Source organism: Aythya fuligula, chromosome 8 (genome assembly GCF_009819795.1).
Source record: "Aythya fuligula isolate bAytFul2 chromosome 8, bAytFul2.pri, whole genome shotgun sequence".
Taxonomy (NCBI): Eukaryota; Metazoa; Chordata; class Aves; order Anseriformes; family Anatidae; genus Aythya; species Aythya fuligula.
The window spans coordinates 20,093,351-20,109,038 of record NC_045566.1 but is presented as its reverse complement, the minus strand read 5'-3'; the positions used below and the strand labels follow the sequence as shown (position 1 = coordinate 20,109,038).

At 44.4% G+C, this 15,688-nt stretch overlaps 1 protein-coding gene across 1 annotated transcript in view; it reads left to right on the top strand.

Annotated features, from left to right (window-relative positions):
- Positions 1-3,371: 3,371 nt before the first annotated feature.
- The window catches only part of COP1 (COP1 E3 ubiquitin ligase), a 125,042-nt gene continuing 112,725 nt past the window's right edge, over positions 3,372-15,688 (top strand). Inside the window, exons 1-5 of the mRNA XM_032192085.1 lie at positions 3,372-3,733; positions 8,844-8,903; positions 10,486-10,583; positions 11,870-11,946; positions 14,822-14,941. Of these exons, the coding sequence (XP_032047976.1) occupies positions 3,372-3,733; positions 8,844-8,903; positions 10,486-10,583; positions 11,870-11,946; positions 14,822-14,941 (717 nt within the window). The remainder of the gene's footprint in view (positions 3,734-8,843; positions 8,904-10,485; positions 10,584-11,869; positions 11,947-14,821; positions 14,942-15,688) is intronic.

Genomic DNA, 15,688 nt, shown 5'->3' with positions numbered 1-15,688 from the left:
CCACAGGGCCGTGTAAGCAATGGGCATGCAGCTTACTGCAGGGAACAGAAAAATCCCTTACAGCTGATCTATTGTTTCACTCCTGTACCCCTGCCACCGAGCCTAATAACTGTTGTCAATATTTGGACTGTAGCAAATTAATTTAGTGCTCATTTTGTGCTAACAGAGACTTGAGGATAACTGGCATGCCACTGTTCCAGCTGTGGTGAGCTTTAAAGCTGTGAACATTAAAACCGTGTCCTTTATCCTGCTACAACACACAGGTATCTCTAAGAAGTAGCATGTAATCTTCCCTTAGGCTGCATACATTGATCTTGAAGCTGGTAATGCAAGGTAACCCTAGGAAGGAAAGGTTTCAGGTGGTTAGCAGAAGCCAGAGGCTGTTCAGTATTCATCTGGGCAGTGCAGAAAAGGTCTTTGCTTCAGGGGCCTCTGGGAGTTCATAATGATATCCTGAAGCTCAGGTATTAGGGAGTTGGTCTTTCAATGCCGAAGGTGCTGAGTGCCACACTCACCACTAGGCCTGCAGGTGGAGGTGGTGCAGGGAAGGCCAGTTACATCAGAGGGGAAATATCTGACCCTTAAAAGCTTTTACCTGGCCCACTTTTTCCTCCCTGGATCACAGCCAGTAATATTAAGTATCAAAAAATTGCATGGCTTCAGCCTCCACTGAAATCAGTGGGAATCGATGTGTTTCAGTGTCTTTGTGGGATTAGAACTGAGACTTTCCAGTCAGAAGGCTATTTATAGAAACAAGGGGAAGAATCTTTGGCTCATCCCCCAGAAAACAAATAAAACCCACAATAACTATGAAAAGGAAAGTTTTCAATAGCAGCTACAAGGGGTTAAATCATGGGAGTGACAGTAATGGCAGATGTCATCTTATAAAGGTGAGACAACTCTGACCCAGCTCTTAAAGAAAAGTTGCTCTGACTTCCCAGACTCAGGTTTGTGGTTTGTTTGTTTGTTTGTTTGTTTCTCAACATTAGGAGTAAACAAAAAAGCAAATGCCCAGCTGCATCTGGGGAGATCAGGGATTGCACCCCACAGCTGTCCATGCACATCAGCACCCCCCCAGCAAAACAAGAGCTGGGGTTCACTGCACTCCCTTTGGGAGATGCAGAATGTGGCCAGCCCTGCCACATGCACCAGAGACATCTGACCAACACTGCCTACCTGAAGCCACCTTTTTCTCTCAGACCAGTTTTACCAGCTCTCATACTGGTTTTGCAGACGACTGAAGGTACACTCTGCTGCCTGCACTGGGAGGAGTGCTGCAGAGCTGATCTCTCTGGGCGTTTTCCCATACCTGGGTTTAGGATTACCATCCTTGGGGAATGCCCTTGAGTTTCCCCAGCTGCCTCAAAATCTCTTTAACCCTAGACAGGAAAAGCTGATGGCAGACAATACAGTTACTCAGTGCAAAGTAGGCAATACACCTCTACAGGTCATTTGAAGAGAAACGAAAGAACTGGTATCTTTCTGCATTATGTCTGGCCAAGCCGAGAAGCAGGCAGTGCTGTTTCATGAAGCCCTCTGCCTTCAGTTTGTCTCACAGAATCCTGGGGCTGGAGGAAACGTTTTCCTTGACACACAAAGCATCTTTGGGGCATCATTCATTATTGCTTTATGCATTAACTTTCTAGAACTTTATGGAAGAGGGCTGCCCTAGCTTCCGTAAAACTGGGGACTACTACCTTCTTGTAGGGAAACTGGCACATTCCCTGGGTCTGGTTAGTGGGATTATGAATTGCTTGGGCAGAGAGTAGGCTCAAGCCCAGCATAAAGTGCTAACTCCTTACCAGGCATGATGCCTTTCTGCGGGGCTGGACAACATTCAGTTTGTGTAGAAAACCTCAGCAGAGTAGAGAATTGTGAGTGACAGCATCCCATGGGATACAAGTGGCTCCTTCCTCGTCCTTGAAGCTCCTCCGGTGATGGATGCTTGGGGTGGACAGAGAGCATCCTCAAGGGACAACATGACAACCTTGCTCCTCAGCACTGTAATAAAGACACAGTAGCTGGGAACACCTCCTCGCTCTTTCAGCCATCCTCTGCACTTTCCTACCTCTCCCCCACAAAAAGCCAGAGGGGCGGCTGCTTTCACCCCACGCTCTCCTCGCCAGCACTCCCCGTTTCCCAGCTGCACCTCCATGACGGGTCCCCTTCCCCTCAGCCAGGGCTGGCCTCCTGCCCCATGGGGCCTCCGCTGCACCCAGGGAGGGGGAAAACGGGATGGACCCAGGCTTTGGGGGGCCACTCGTGAACCGGGGGAACCCGCCCACAGGATATGGTCTACAAATTTAAAGGTCTTTCTTAAATGGTTATCAGGAAGGCAATGAATAATCCAGAAAGGTAGCATTTTATGGGGCAAAAAACGATTCACGTCTTGGAGAGCTTTGTGTATTGTGATCTTTTTTGATGATGTGACAGAGGTAGGTGAGGCTGCACCTTGAGTGCTGTGTTCAGCTTACTATAGGAAGGCCCCTATAGGTCTCAGGGGAGACCTCATTGCTCTCTGCAACTCCCTGAAAAGAAGGGGTGGGGAGCTGGGGGTCGGCCTCTTCTCACAGGTAGCTAGCTAGAGGACTAGAGGGAATGGCCTCAAGTTGTGCCAGGGGAGGTTCAGGCTGGCAATGAGAAGACATTTCTGCTCAGAAGAGCAGTCAGGCACTGGGACAGGTTGCCCAGGGAGGTGGTGGAGTCACCGTCCCTGTGGGTGTTTGAGGAGATGTTGGACCTGGTGCTTAGGGACACGGTTTGGTGGGTGATACTGGTGGTTGGAGCCGATGATCTTGAAGGGCTTTTCCACCCTCAATGTTTCTATGGCTGCATGGACTGCCCGGGACTGCTGCGGGTGTCAAGCACCAACCACCACGGGCTGAGGGCAAGGAACGGCGCAGGAGGCGAAATGGCGGAGGGCAGAAGACCCCCACCCGCCCACCTCCACAGCGGAGCTGCCCCAGCACCCCGCGGCCCGTCCCGGCAGCGCCGCGCCTCCCGGGAGGGCTCCGCAGGCACCGCCCGGGGGCAGCGCCGAGCGCGGGGCGGCTCCGCGGGGAGGCTCCGCCGCCAGCCCCGGGCCCGCTCCGCCCTGAGGGCAGCCGGAGCCCGCCCCGCCGCGGGCGGCGCATGCGCGGCGCCGTGTGTCCGCCTGTCAATAAAGCTTGAACCAGCGCCGGGCCGGGGGCGCTCGGGCGGGCGCGTTTGGGTTTGGGGGGGCTGCTTTTTTTTTTTTCTTCCTTTTTAATTTTTTTTTAAATATTTTTTGAACCAACTTTATCGCTCCGCTGGCGCCGCCCGCTCGCCCGGCGATGCGCTGAGGCGGCCGCCGCCGCGCTCGGCCCCGCTCCGCCCGGCCCGGCCTCGGCATGTCGGGCAGCCGCCCGCCGCCGCACCCCGCCGCGCCGCCCGCCGCCGCCTCCTCCTCCTCCTCCTCCTCCTCCTCGGCCGCGGCCATGGCGCCCGGCTCGTCCTCCTCGGGCGGCTCGGCGCCGCGGCCTGTGCTGGTGGCGGCCGCCGTGTCGGGCTCGGGCGCGGCGGTGGCGGCGGGCGCGGGGCTGGCCCGGCTGGCGGCGGCGGCGCGGCCCGGAGCGGGAGGAGGAGGAGGAGGAGGAGGGGGGGGGGGAGGCTCCTCGGCGAGCGGCGGCAGCAGCAGGAAGAGGCCGCTGCTCACCCCGCTCTGCAACGGGCTCATCAACTCCTACGAGGACAAGAGCAACGACTTCGTGTGGTGAGAGGGGTGGGGGGGGGCGTATCGCGACAGCGCGGGGCGGGCGGCGATAGTAGGGGCGGCCCCGCGGGCACCCGGCTCGGCTGTGCCCCCGGGAAGGGAAGGGCTCGCCCTGCCTCCCAACACAGCCAGGCCGCCCCCAGGAGGGCCCCGAGGCGAGGTGGCCCTTCTGGAGGTAAGCACAGGGCTGCTGCTGCCCCGTTTGGGGTTCGTGCCCCTCCAGGTGAGGTGTGAGGCTCGTGGCTGCTGATCCTGACAGAGCCAGCGAAACCCTCGTGGGCTTTGCTGGGGATGGTCGGCTGGCGTGACATAACGGTAGTGCTTGTGTCAGCCTCGCACCTAAAACCAGATGGGTAGGAAAAATCTGCGATGATGAGATAAAGGTTCGTCTGGAGTCCCTTCATGTGTTGTCCTAATGTTTGGCCCAAACTGCAGGTCTTGACTGGAAGTGCCCCTTTGGCAGGTGTGGGGGAGCGAGGCTCTGCGTTGAGAACTAGCTGGTAATGCTGGGTTTTAAAGAGCACCCTATTGCTAATGGCTTTCAAATCTTCAAACATAAGGAGTAGGTTTGGCTTTTATAGCTGGCTGGATGTACTAAAATGTGAGAACAGAAAGTTGGGGTAAGTGTTCACAGCTGAGAGGCGAACCGTGATGATGAGATACTGGAGACAAGCATGGGTTAGAGGAAAGTCGTGCATCTGAAGGAACCCGTAAAACAGTAGGAAAAGAAACGGACAACAGCTGGCAGGGTGGCCTTGTCTGGCTGTGCTGACTTCCAGGTGAGGGTCAGGTGTTTGGCATCTCTGCAGGACAGGCATCGTAGCGAAATCCTGCAGACCCGATCCTATAGCTTTGTAAGCGATCTGGCAGGGTAGATAGGAAATATCCCTACTACTAAAGTGAGAACCTGAAGCTGCTGAAAAGTTAGTGGCAGGAAAACCAGCAACTACTGGCTAGTAATAAGGAGTAATTTCTGATCATTACTTCTCCCTGTGGGTAGTGGCTTGCTCTGCAGCAGAGTTGGGGTGAGCGTACGTCCCTGATCAGCGGCGGTCCTGCTCTGAGTGCCAGGCCGTGTTAGATGCATTTAGGGGAACTTGTTTTGGGAGATGTCTGCCTTGCTGCTGCTCATGGGTTTTCTGGCTGTGAGTGTTCTTGCTTCTTCCTTCCCACTGCTGTAATGCTCCAGCAGGGCTGGTCTGCAGCGATCACTCCCTGTCCCTTTAGAGTTATCTTTTGCTCTGTGTTTGTTGTCTGTTGTAGACCTGAATGTGTTTGGAGGGAAGGGAAACGAAGTAAGTTTCCCTTGGGAAAGGGACAGTTGAAATATTTTGAATTGGTTCAAAAAGCAGGGTTTCTTACTGTTTTTTGTGCAGGTAAGTGCTTCAAGGAGAGTGCATAATGAGTTGTTTTCTCCTCATCCAGGAGTACTGCTGGCTGAACTAAGTGAGAAGGAAAAATCAGCTGAGCAGTAATCAAGGCAAAATGTCTATTCCTGTCCCCCTCTTGGTATTTACAGGAGAGCCATGCTGGGTGTATTTAAGTGCAGGTCAGAACCTTTAAGAGCAAGTGATAATTATAGTTAACTTACCTGGGTTCCTCACTGCCGTGTGTTTCTGTGGGCTGTAGGGCTTGTTCTTGTTTATATTAACAGTAGATTCAAATTATAGTACTTATCTTTTTTTTTGAGGTAGCAATACAGTTATGTAGCACAGAAATAAAAGCTCAGCTGGCAACTTTGGAGTTCTGAGCAATGTCCAGTAAGACGGGTGCATGTGTGAGGGCTTAAATAATTGATTTAAGCGAGCTTTGGCTGTCCCAGCCTGAGAGGCAGGAGCTTTCTGTGTGCCATTTTTCCATAAGGATGCTGTCAAGCCACTGCCAGCTGCAGGGAGGGGAGCGTTTGACAATTTTTCTGCACGTGGGCCGTGAGTTCCTGGTAGCGGCAGCTGTAAAGTCTGCAGCAGGTCCTGCCTGCACCAGGCTGAAGTTGGGAAAGAAAAGAGAAGTTTGGGTGAGTTGCGTGTGTGCAGGTGCGTGTGGAAATACTGTAAACAGTGTGCGCAACCTGCCTGTCTGTCATCCAAAAATGCCCTCTCAGCACTGCGAGGCTGAGGCTTTAACCCAAACGTTGGCATACCTTGCTGGGCTGGGTTGTGAAACGTTCAGCAAGTGTACGTCAGGAGTTTGTACATGGGTGCTGTTTGTGGTACGCAGCACCTTCCTGGAAGTGTGGCGTGCCCCACCAGGAAAGTGTGTGTGTCTGACTTGCCAACTGCGTGGTGGTGAGAGAAACTTTTTGTGCCTCTTTGTGCACGCTGTGGATTTGAAGGCAGACTTTGTGCTGCTTCTGCAGGCAGGCCTTTCTGCAGTTGCCTGGAGAGTGTCTGTCTGAAAGGGAATCCTCTAATTGGAGGATTTCCTTCTCTCCAGCAGTGTAATTGCCTACGGTTTTCCCAAGCCTTACCTTAACCCTCCCAATTAATGGTTCACTAAACCTTTCTAAAACCAGTTACTCTCTGCTTTGCTTCCCAGATGGAGGGGATCATACTGCAGGCTGACTTTTCAGAGGCTGTTTCATATCAGTGCTTGTTTCTGAGCTCTTTCATAAATACGAACATGTGGAAAAGAGTATGTGGCATACAGACCTGGAGAGGTACAGCCAGCTTACCTGGCTGTAGGAAGCACTGTTTGCTACACTTAGAGGTAGACTTGAGTCTTTTCTTAGGTATTTACCCATTAATGGTGATGCCAGGCATGGACTGAGTATGTTTGTATGTTTGTGATCTGGTAAGTTCCTTTAATAAGGAGTGCTTCAAACTGACTGGAGGTCACAAACTGAAATGTTACCCTAAACAGCTCTTTATGACAGTTCTGTAATCTGAAACAATGATAACTCCATAATCTGTTCTTGTGTTATAGCTTCGTACTGATCAGATAGTAATGGCAGTGCTCTTTAACTGGTCACGCTCTGAGGAAATGACAGAGCCTGGAGTCGGTCCCGCTTTCTTCTCAGGCCCAGGAAGAACAGAACAGGAGGGAGAAGCTGTAAGCAGGTCCTGTTTGGTGTGGGACAGAAGGAAGTATAAAATGTGCTTGAATTTTATAGTGACTGTTTCCACCAGGTGTTCAGGTAGCTGAGGTTGACAAAAGCACTTGAAGTACTCTGAAAACAGCTGGCAAAATGCAGAGGCAAGTAGTTGGTTAAAACAAAAATGTTTGATATCTGCCCTGATGTCTCAACCATGGAGAAAGAAAATACCTGATAAGCCTTTGCAGAAAGTGCTGGACAAGGAACTGTTGAGTAAATAAGGTATCGGTATCTGGTAAGGAACACTGAAATCTATGGCTGCTGAAGTACTTTGCATCTTTTTACATGGCACTGCTGCTTAAGGCTCTCAAGTAGAGAATAAGAGTTACCTCACTCATAGGAGCCTTGATTTTGCCATACCTGTGCTGCTCAGCTTTGGCACATGCTGCAAGCTGCAGTATGGCTCATGTTCCTGCCTCTGGCCTCTAATCTGTTCTTAACCTTCCCTCTCTAGGATCCATTAAAACAAATGGCACACAGCAACTCTCATGTAACAGCCAGCTTGGCTTTGATAAGTATTGAGATATCAGTCTTGTTTCCATTTGTAAATCAGTCAGCGTTTTGGGGTGAAACTGTTCTTAATGGAAACTTCAGGCTCTGTTGAATGACCCTGTGCTGAATGGCTGTTTCTGTGGGCTCTGATCACTTTTTCTCAGCTGTTTCAATTCTGTCACTTCTCCAGTCAAGCTGGTATGGAGAAGAATAAGTTTGGAAATGGGGGCCCGGAGTAGCTGTGGTGTCAGGAGGACATCTTCCTTGTTTAGCTCTGATTTGCCACATCTGACTGCAGCCAGAACAGCATGGTAGTCTTGGTCCCTAGTGCACTGCCTGCAAGAAATGCAGGGGTGTGCTGGAGAAAACACACCCGACCCCGTAGGAAGCAGCAGTTTTTAGCATTTGTGGGGAGTGGGGCTGTGTTATGTGGCACGATTAGAAGAAGGCAGAGAAGTTTAGCTCTGTCACCAGTGGGGAGAAACCAGCCTCAGATGTTCACACATCTTTTTTGCAGAAAAGGACCTGCTAGGGAAGAGAGGGGCAGGTGGTCGTTAATCATTTTTGTGGCTTCTTCTGGGGAACAATTGGTGGGCAGTGGCTTGGTTGGTTCAAAGAATAATGTTCTGGTTTGATTTGTTTGCTTCTAAGCCATGTGTATGTAGCTGATGTGCTGGGATGTTGAAGACAACCTGGTTTGTGCCCCAGGGTGGGCAAACTCTTTGAGCCATCCATGATGCCCAGTTTGGTCACTCTGACGGGGATCGAGTTGGTAGAGGCTGCAACTTCATCTCCAAATACTATTTTTAAAGCCTGTAGAGGTATCTCCTTCTCATGTTTAAATGCCTAGCGGGGTCTCACAAATTTCTATTCTCTGAAAAAAGCGATGAGATGTGGGACTGACTTCTCAGGAGCGTTGGCGATGGGCCTTTCAGCCTAGAGGGGGAGAAATGGAGGTGAAATCACACCTGCTCAGCCAGTGGTGTGGTCTGAGGTCAGGTGTTTTGAACTGAACTTTGGAGAAGATGGATGCTTTGCAAAAGCTGTTAGCAGTCCTGTAACAGTTGCACGTCCTTCTCCTGTCAGCTCCCTGCCTGGTCCTTGGCAGTTATGAAGGCAGTTGGTTATGAATGGCTGTTGGCTGAAAAATAGGAGAATAAACTGATTTTGGCATTGCTTATAAACACCTTGTGTCTGTTCACAATAAAAACAAATGTTTATGATCAGTTTGAGATTTAGTACTGATAGCTTGAGATTTTGCAGCTGTTGAAAGCCTCACCAGTGAAGGCTCACCTGGTTTCCAGTTGTAGCAAACTGCAGGATCGTTCCAAGGCCATAGAGCCCTCGATTGCCCTTTTGATCTTTATTCTGCCTAGCTGCTGTTGCACTTTTTTTGTCCTCTTCTGCTTTACAAACAGAAAAGATTACCTACGAGTGATTGGGTAGCTGCTTTGAATTAATACTTCTTTTTTTTTTTTTTTTTTTTTTTTTTTTAACTTAAAAAGATGTCTTTGATTTTGTTTTCAGCCCCATCTGTTTTGATATGATTGAAGAAGCCTACATGACGAAATGTGGACACAGCTTCTGGTAAGATCTTTGTATCACGCGGTGCTGGTGACCTGACATCATTGTGAAACCCTTTCCTTGAGTTTACTGCTACTTCTGTTTTCTGTCCCTGCGCTGAAGAAATCAAAATCAAAATTTAAAAGGTGGTTACCAGTTAAACTAAAATGAAGTCTATGAAGTGTTAAAACCCAAACTTTGTGCCACCATGATTTCCTCTGTAATGCAATAAAATGGTCATAAACTGTTGGTAGCATTCCATGCTCAGAGTCAGAGCAGTTTGTCAGCTTATTTTCTTGGGAAATGGAAGCTTTCTGTTACCACCTGAAGCAGTGGGTCCTGCTGTTACAGAGGTCACAGGAGCCAGCGTTGGTGTTGGGAGGTTCTCTCTTCCTTCGTGCAAGAGCATACGGTTTGAAGTGGCTTCCAGGTTGTCTAGGGTGATTCTATTAAACTTCAGAGAAGATGCTTTAGGCTTGTTTCTTTCTTTTCCCCATTGATCTTTTTCTCTTTGCAAAATGTTTACTAGGAAGCTCTTGTATCAAATAGGTTCAAGGTTCACATTGTTTCAGTATGTTATCTCTGGTTGTCACAAGGAGCAAGAATGTTTCGTGGAAACATACAAGAATCCTCTGGGGCAGGTGTACAGTTATCTGCTCCTCTGGATCTCAACTAGGGGTTGGAATAAATGCTGAACTATCAGGCTTTAATGTTTGCTGTATTCCATACTGTTATGGTGTCTGTTAAACAGAAACAAATCTCCCACCTTTTCAAGAAGTAATATTTTAGTAGCATAAAACACCTTGAGCAACAGAATCAGTTAACTTTCAGAATGTTTTGACCTCTATATGTATACGGGTAAGATAACATCTGATTTTATGCCCTATATGTAATATTTTAACCTGGTGATCTGTAACACTTTTTCAAAAGTCCAAGATAAGAGGCATTCAAATACCTTTACTTAGGAAGAACAGAGCAATGTTGTCTGATACCTTTTGAAATTGACATCAAGCTTGGTTCTTAGAGAGTGAGGTGCTTAAATTTAATGTTAAAGTGCATCTTTGGAGTTACTCTGTCCCTCAAATAGCTAAGAGCTCAACAGTGACTCTGGAGTGACTCGTATTAATAGCTGCTGAGAGGCAGAGGGGAAATGTGAGACCCTGGTGAAGATACTTTTGTCAGTGCTCGATTACGTGAAGTGCACAGTAGTTTTCAGTGTCACTTGCAAACTATTTGGCTAACCTGGAAAAGTTGCTGCTGAATAACACAGTCTGTCTGCTAGCTCTGCGTGTGGAAGCAGGGCACAAATTCAAGATTCAAGCATAACTGAAGTATGCAAGTTGCCATAATCCTCAGTGAAATAAAGGAGTGAAGTACTTAAATACCTTTTTGTAATCCTTGCCAAGAAACTTCATTTTTTTTTTTTTTTTGCTGTAGCATGCTCCTAGTCAATATTGGAATGCTTTGACTCCACTGTAAGTTCTCGACAACACAGCTGTTAGCTAGCAGTGCAAGTCAAGTACACATTATCTAAGGTTGATGCTATTTCCTTTGTACTTATGTTTTTTTCTTTATGTTTACGTACTTTATCTTGTCTTTTAAACAGCTATAAATGTATTCACCAGAGCTTGGAAGACAATAACAGATGTCCCAAATGTAACTATGTTGTGGACAACATAGATCATCTTTATCCCAACTTCTTAGGTGAGTTCCAGGCTTGTTTTTGTAAGAAACATCTTTGTTGTGATGGAAGGCATGTACTTGTAAATTCATCCTATAAATAACTTGCTTGCAGATATTGAAAATGAAGGCCAAGCATCACTCCTTTGGTCAACTGCTTTTTTTTTTTTTTTTTTTTTTTTAAAAAAAAGTGGTCAACTTTTTTATTTTTAAAAAAAAGTGGTTAGTAGTATAGGTTGTTACACTCCATTGTCTCTAGCAGTCTTATGTATGCTGAGTTACAGCAGGGAGACTGACTTGTTGCTTTATGCATGCTATAAAAAACAAAATGAAGATGTTTTCTGGCGACTTGAGATTTGGATCTCTACTTTTGTTTTCCTGCATTGTCTGTTTAATAATCAAGAACTTGTGCTGTTTTCAAAGTATGAACACTGAAAGGGGGAGGCTGAATTACTTATGGTACTGCTTTGGTGACTACGGCGTGGTCCAAGTGGTGTGTGTGTGTAAATTACATAAAATATTCGTACACATATGCAATCCTAATTAATCGCTGCATAAGCAAAGAAGGAAAATGATCTTCACTGGAAATAGTTAAATAGTGGGTTATGAGGAGAAAACACCAAAGAAAAATGCATTGGAGTGTGAAATATCGAAATTAAACTAAATCTTGATTTCATATGCTGGGATATCTGTTTAATAATAGATTAAAAGCTATGGTAGTCAATGAATGCTTCAGAAACAGTCATCCTGATTTAGACCCAAGCATGTTGTGCAGAAGATGGTGCTGAGGCAAGTCTTGGAGGATGTATTAAAAAAAAAAAAAGAGGTATACATGTAAAGGGGTGAGCTTATCTTGGTCTCTTTACAGTGTTTGCTAAGCTGGAGTGAAATAAAACTGTAGCAAAAATAACTGAAGCAAAGAATGTAGTGATTTAAAGGAGCAAGTTGTTCTATTTGGCTGCACTTGTTCTCAGCCTGTAGTAAGTCTGTTAATGTTTTATTTCCTTCATACTCCTCTTAGATGTACATCTGCCTTAAAGCTGGAAAACCATGGTACTTAAAAATAAATAAATGAAGCAATTTTAGGGATGTGTAGGCATTATGTTTACTGATTTTTTTTTTTAAATCTCTATCCTTAACAAATTGTCCAAAGAAGAAATTGGTTAGAGAAAAATGGACAAAATGTCCTACTGTTTCAACTGCTAGTAAACTTACTGTGGAATTTATAATTAAAAAAAATAGAGGTGGATTTTATATACTTATTTTGAGAGCTCAAAACTAATCTCTTTTTACGTCTATTTGTTTTTCAGTCAATGAACTGATTCTTAAACAAAAACAGAGATCTGAGGAGAAAAGATTCAAACTGGACCATTCAGTGAGTAGCACCGTATGTTCCAACTTTCTTACTTTATTTAATGGTTTTATACAGCAATTGTTATTATGTGGCTTAATTTCGAATAAATTGTATTGTTGAGCTGTTGCATGAATTTGCTTTATGGGGTAGTAGTACAGATATCGGTGGCACTGTATTCCTTCAACCTTGATAATTCCACTTCTTCCTGCCAGCTGTTTTACAGGTAAAAGCAAGCTGTGTTAGTGTAACTAAATGTCATGTAATATCTTGAATATAACGTGGGAAACTACCCTTAGAAGCACACTTGTTTAAAGGTAATAATCTTCATTCAGTGCTGGAAATTACAGCTACAATAAGACTAATAAATGATCATAAGTGCTACACGCTTGTGTGATCATGTGTGAGAAGTTACGTTCTACAGAGAAATGGAAGGATAATACCAACCACAAGAGGGAGAAGGATGTGTTTGGAGTAGTGGTGTTCTGGCTCTCATCCCAGAAAAAACTGCCTGGTTCTCTTCTAAACTTTGTTCATGTCACGGAATCAGAGTGCGAATTAGCCTGAGCTGCATTCCTGGTTGAGGGAAACCCTGTACTGCAGCAGTGGATGCTCCTGTACATTAAGATCAAAAAGAGTATATGATATTAACCAGGAAACTTGCATAATAATTGTCTTACTATGTCTGGTTTCCTTCCTTGGCTTCTATATAAGTCATAAATAAGGATGCAAGGTAATACTGAAAATCAGAGCCCCTGTTTTTCTCAGTTTAAAAAGTACAGCTCTATTGAAGTGTTATTAGTTTAAGGACTGCATTGCAGAAAACTATGCTTTTGGTAGTTGTATGCTTTAGAAAAGAGCAGTCTTCAAAGATTCATTCATTTACTTGCAGTCAGTTCTATATTCAAGATAAAATATAAAGGATTTAATATCTCATTTAAAATGCACGCAGCTAACCTGAAGGCATGTACAATAACTTCTTGGGATTTGGTTCCACTTTCACAGAAAGCACCTTTAAAAACTGCCAGTAGATGCATCTAAGTTAGATAACTGCCATCAGATGGAAATCTACAGTGAATTATTCCAAAAAGTTGGGTCTATCTCTTGGCAACAAATAAAAATACCAACATCTTCTAAAAAGAGCAGCTTTGCTGCTGTATGAGCTCCTTAATATGCATGCTCTCCTCTTGTACTACTTTTGATGTTAAGTTAAATTATTAAAGACATGTTACAGCAAATGAATCCTGTGTTAAGCACCATTTCTTGGCAAAGGATATGTCTCATTAATTAAGAAATCACGTTACGGCATCTCTGAAGCTTTCTGAATAGTGCAGATTAATAAAATAATAGCACTAGTCAGTAAAGATTGTATTTTAGTCCCTTCAGTGATGGCTAGGGCAAGATTTATACCGTATATCAAACAAATATATAGCAGTCTTGTCTGTACTGCAAATGTAATTCTAGAATCTGAGCTGTTATAGATATTTGAGTCTTTTCCTATCCACTTCTCAATTTATTCAGACATCTTTCTCTTCAACCTTGCCTATTGAGCCTGACAAACATGTAAACCGTATTCCAATTGCTTTCCATTTCTGGAAGAATTTTTTTTCAAGGTTAATATTTTGCCTCTTTTCCTTTTGAAGTAGTCTTCAACACATTTAACTTTTAATTCTGTGTTTATGTCCAAAACAAACTCCTTGTGGGGCAGTCCATCTCCCAAATAAAAAGAGAAATGTTCCTTTTTCATAAATCTGATGCTTATTCTCATTTCATTCTTATGAAAATGAAATTATGCCCTGAAAGTTAAGTTGTACTACGTAAAATCTGTCTTATATAGCATGTTGATTTGATTTAAAGTTATTTTTTTCTAGTTGTTCTAGGTTGAAATTGTGCTGTGCTTTTTGTCTGTGGCTTCTACAGGTTCTAAGTGTTGTGTAAAAAGAAATAATGTTCTGTATGAATGTTACATTCTTTGTCTTAATCTTGCCAATACAAATAGGTTATAGCCTCTTAGAAATTGTCTGCTTTAGATAGGGTGGCATTTCTAGTTGCTTGCAAACCTAAATATCTTGATTTAGCGTGATAGCTTCAGAGGACAGGGTTTTTTGATCCAGCTTTTTTTCTTTTTTTTTTTTTTGAAGGCCTAAAGACCTTTCAACCACATCCTGAGGTTTCCTAATGCAAAGCTGTGCCTAGTGTTAACATATTATTCAGCCTTTCCTGTTCTAAAAGATACTTTTTTTTGCTAACTTTACTGACAACAAGAAGGGCAAACAACCTGTAGAGAAGGGAGAATGGGCTTCATGGTAATGTGCTTGTTCTCCAAGGAGTACTTCTCAGTTCTAACGGGTTGAATGAAAAGATCACCTTGATTAGTTTCGTCTTCTTTCTTGCTCTTTCATTTCCTATGAAAATGCTCCGAAGAGGAATAGCGTGGGAATTAAAGAAACAGACCAATACTACTTTCTAACATTTGCATTTAGTATTAAGGCTTTACCTATTACTTGGTTAAAAAATTAAAAGGTATTGCCACTTAACAATATTTCAGATGGATGTAACTGAACTGAGCTTCAATAAACAACACTGTTTCTCTCCCTAGAAATATGTTCTTAGAAACTAGGGCACAAATCGGATAAAATTGTGGCTCTAATAATCTCTTCCTAGCAGTAGCTGTGCTCTCATAAAGTACAAGTTCTCAAAATATCTTCCGAACAAGATAAGCAGTTACACAGAGCAGTAGGACAGAAGAGCTATGGCCTGTACATGTGGGAGGGTTGGGAATTGTGATTCCTGTGCTTTGAGGTTTTTACAAAGGGATGAAATATTGCATTTTTGCCTTTAATATCTGTTGCTGGATATAGCCATGGGTGTCTTGAACTTAATGTCTCTCCAATGTCTCTCATCTTTCTAGAATGGCCATAGGTGGCAGATAATTCAAGATTTGTTGGGAACTGATCAAGACAATCTTGACTTGGCTAATGTCAACCTGATGCTGGAGCTGCTGGTGCAAAAAAAGAAGCAGTTGGAAGCAGTAAGAAATCTCTTGTGTCCTTTTTAAATGAAAGTTAATAGCTTTTTCTTTTTATGTCGCTGTCCTCTTAAAGAAAAATTGTAGTGAAAGTTCAGATGTCTCATATTAAGTCAGTTTGAAGACTTAAGCAATGTGGCTTAGGCAGAGCTATTTCTATGATTTAACTGCAACATGGCTAGGTTGGGATAGTTGTTATGTATTTGGTCATTCCATGCTGTTAGTCTCAGATGAGCATTTTGCAGTTAAAAGAACCAGACCTTCTAAAATCAACTGAATTATAAATTTGGCCAAGTGAAGTTGGAGTAGAATTTCAATGATGTTTTAAAACAGGTGAGGAAAAGTTGTATTAGAAACTGCTTATCTTATTCGCTCTTGCAGAATTAATGTTTACTTACTCTCCTCCTATCAGAACCACAGGCTAACTGGAAAACTTTTATCGACTTTGAGCAAAATTATGTTACTGTCTTGTGTGGGGGGCTTGTACATAACTCTTTCATTGTGGTTCAGTGAAAATGAAGTGGGAGTAAAGTTCATAACTTCAGAGTAAAAGCACTTTGTACTCAAGGCTGTTTCACACTTGTGACAAATGTGAAACAAAGAAACAAGATCTAGTGTATAGGTGCTTCTAAGCAGGAATATCTTTTAAGGATACTAAGTCCTAAAAAAAAAAAAGGACAAAAAACCCAGCTTGACACTTCAAGAACGCTAAACATTTTATTTCTACTTGCTTCACTTTTTAAATTATAT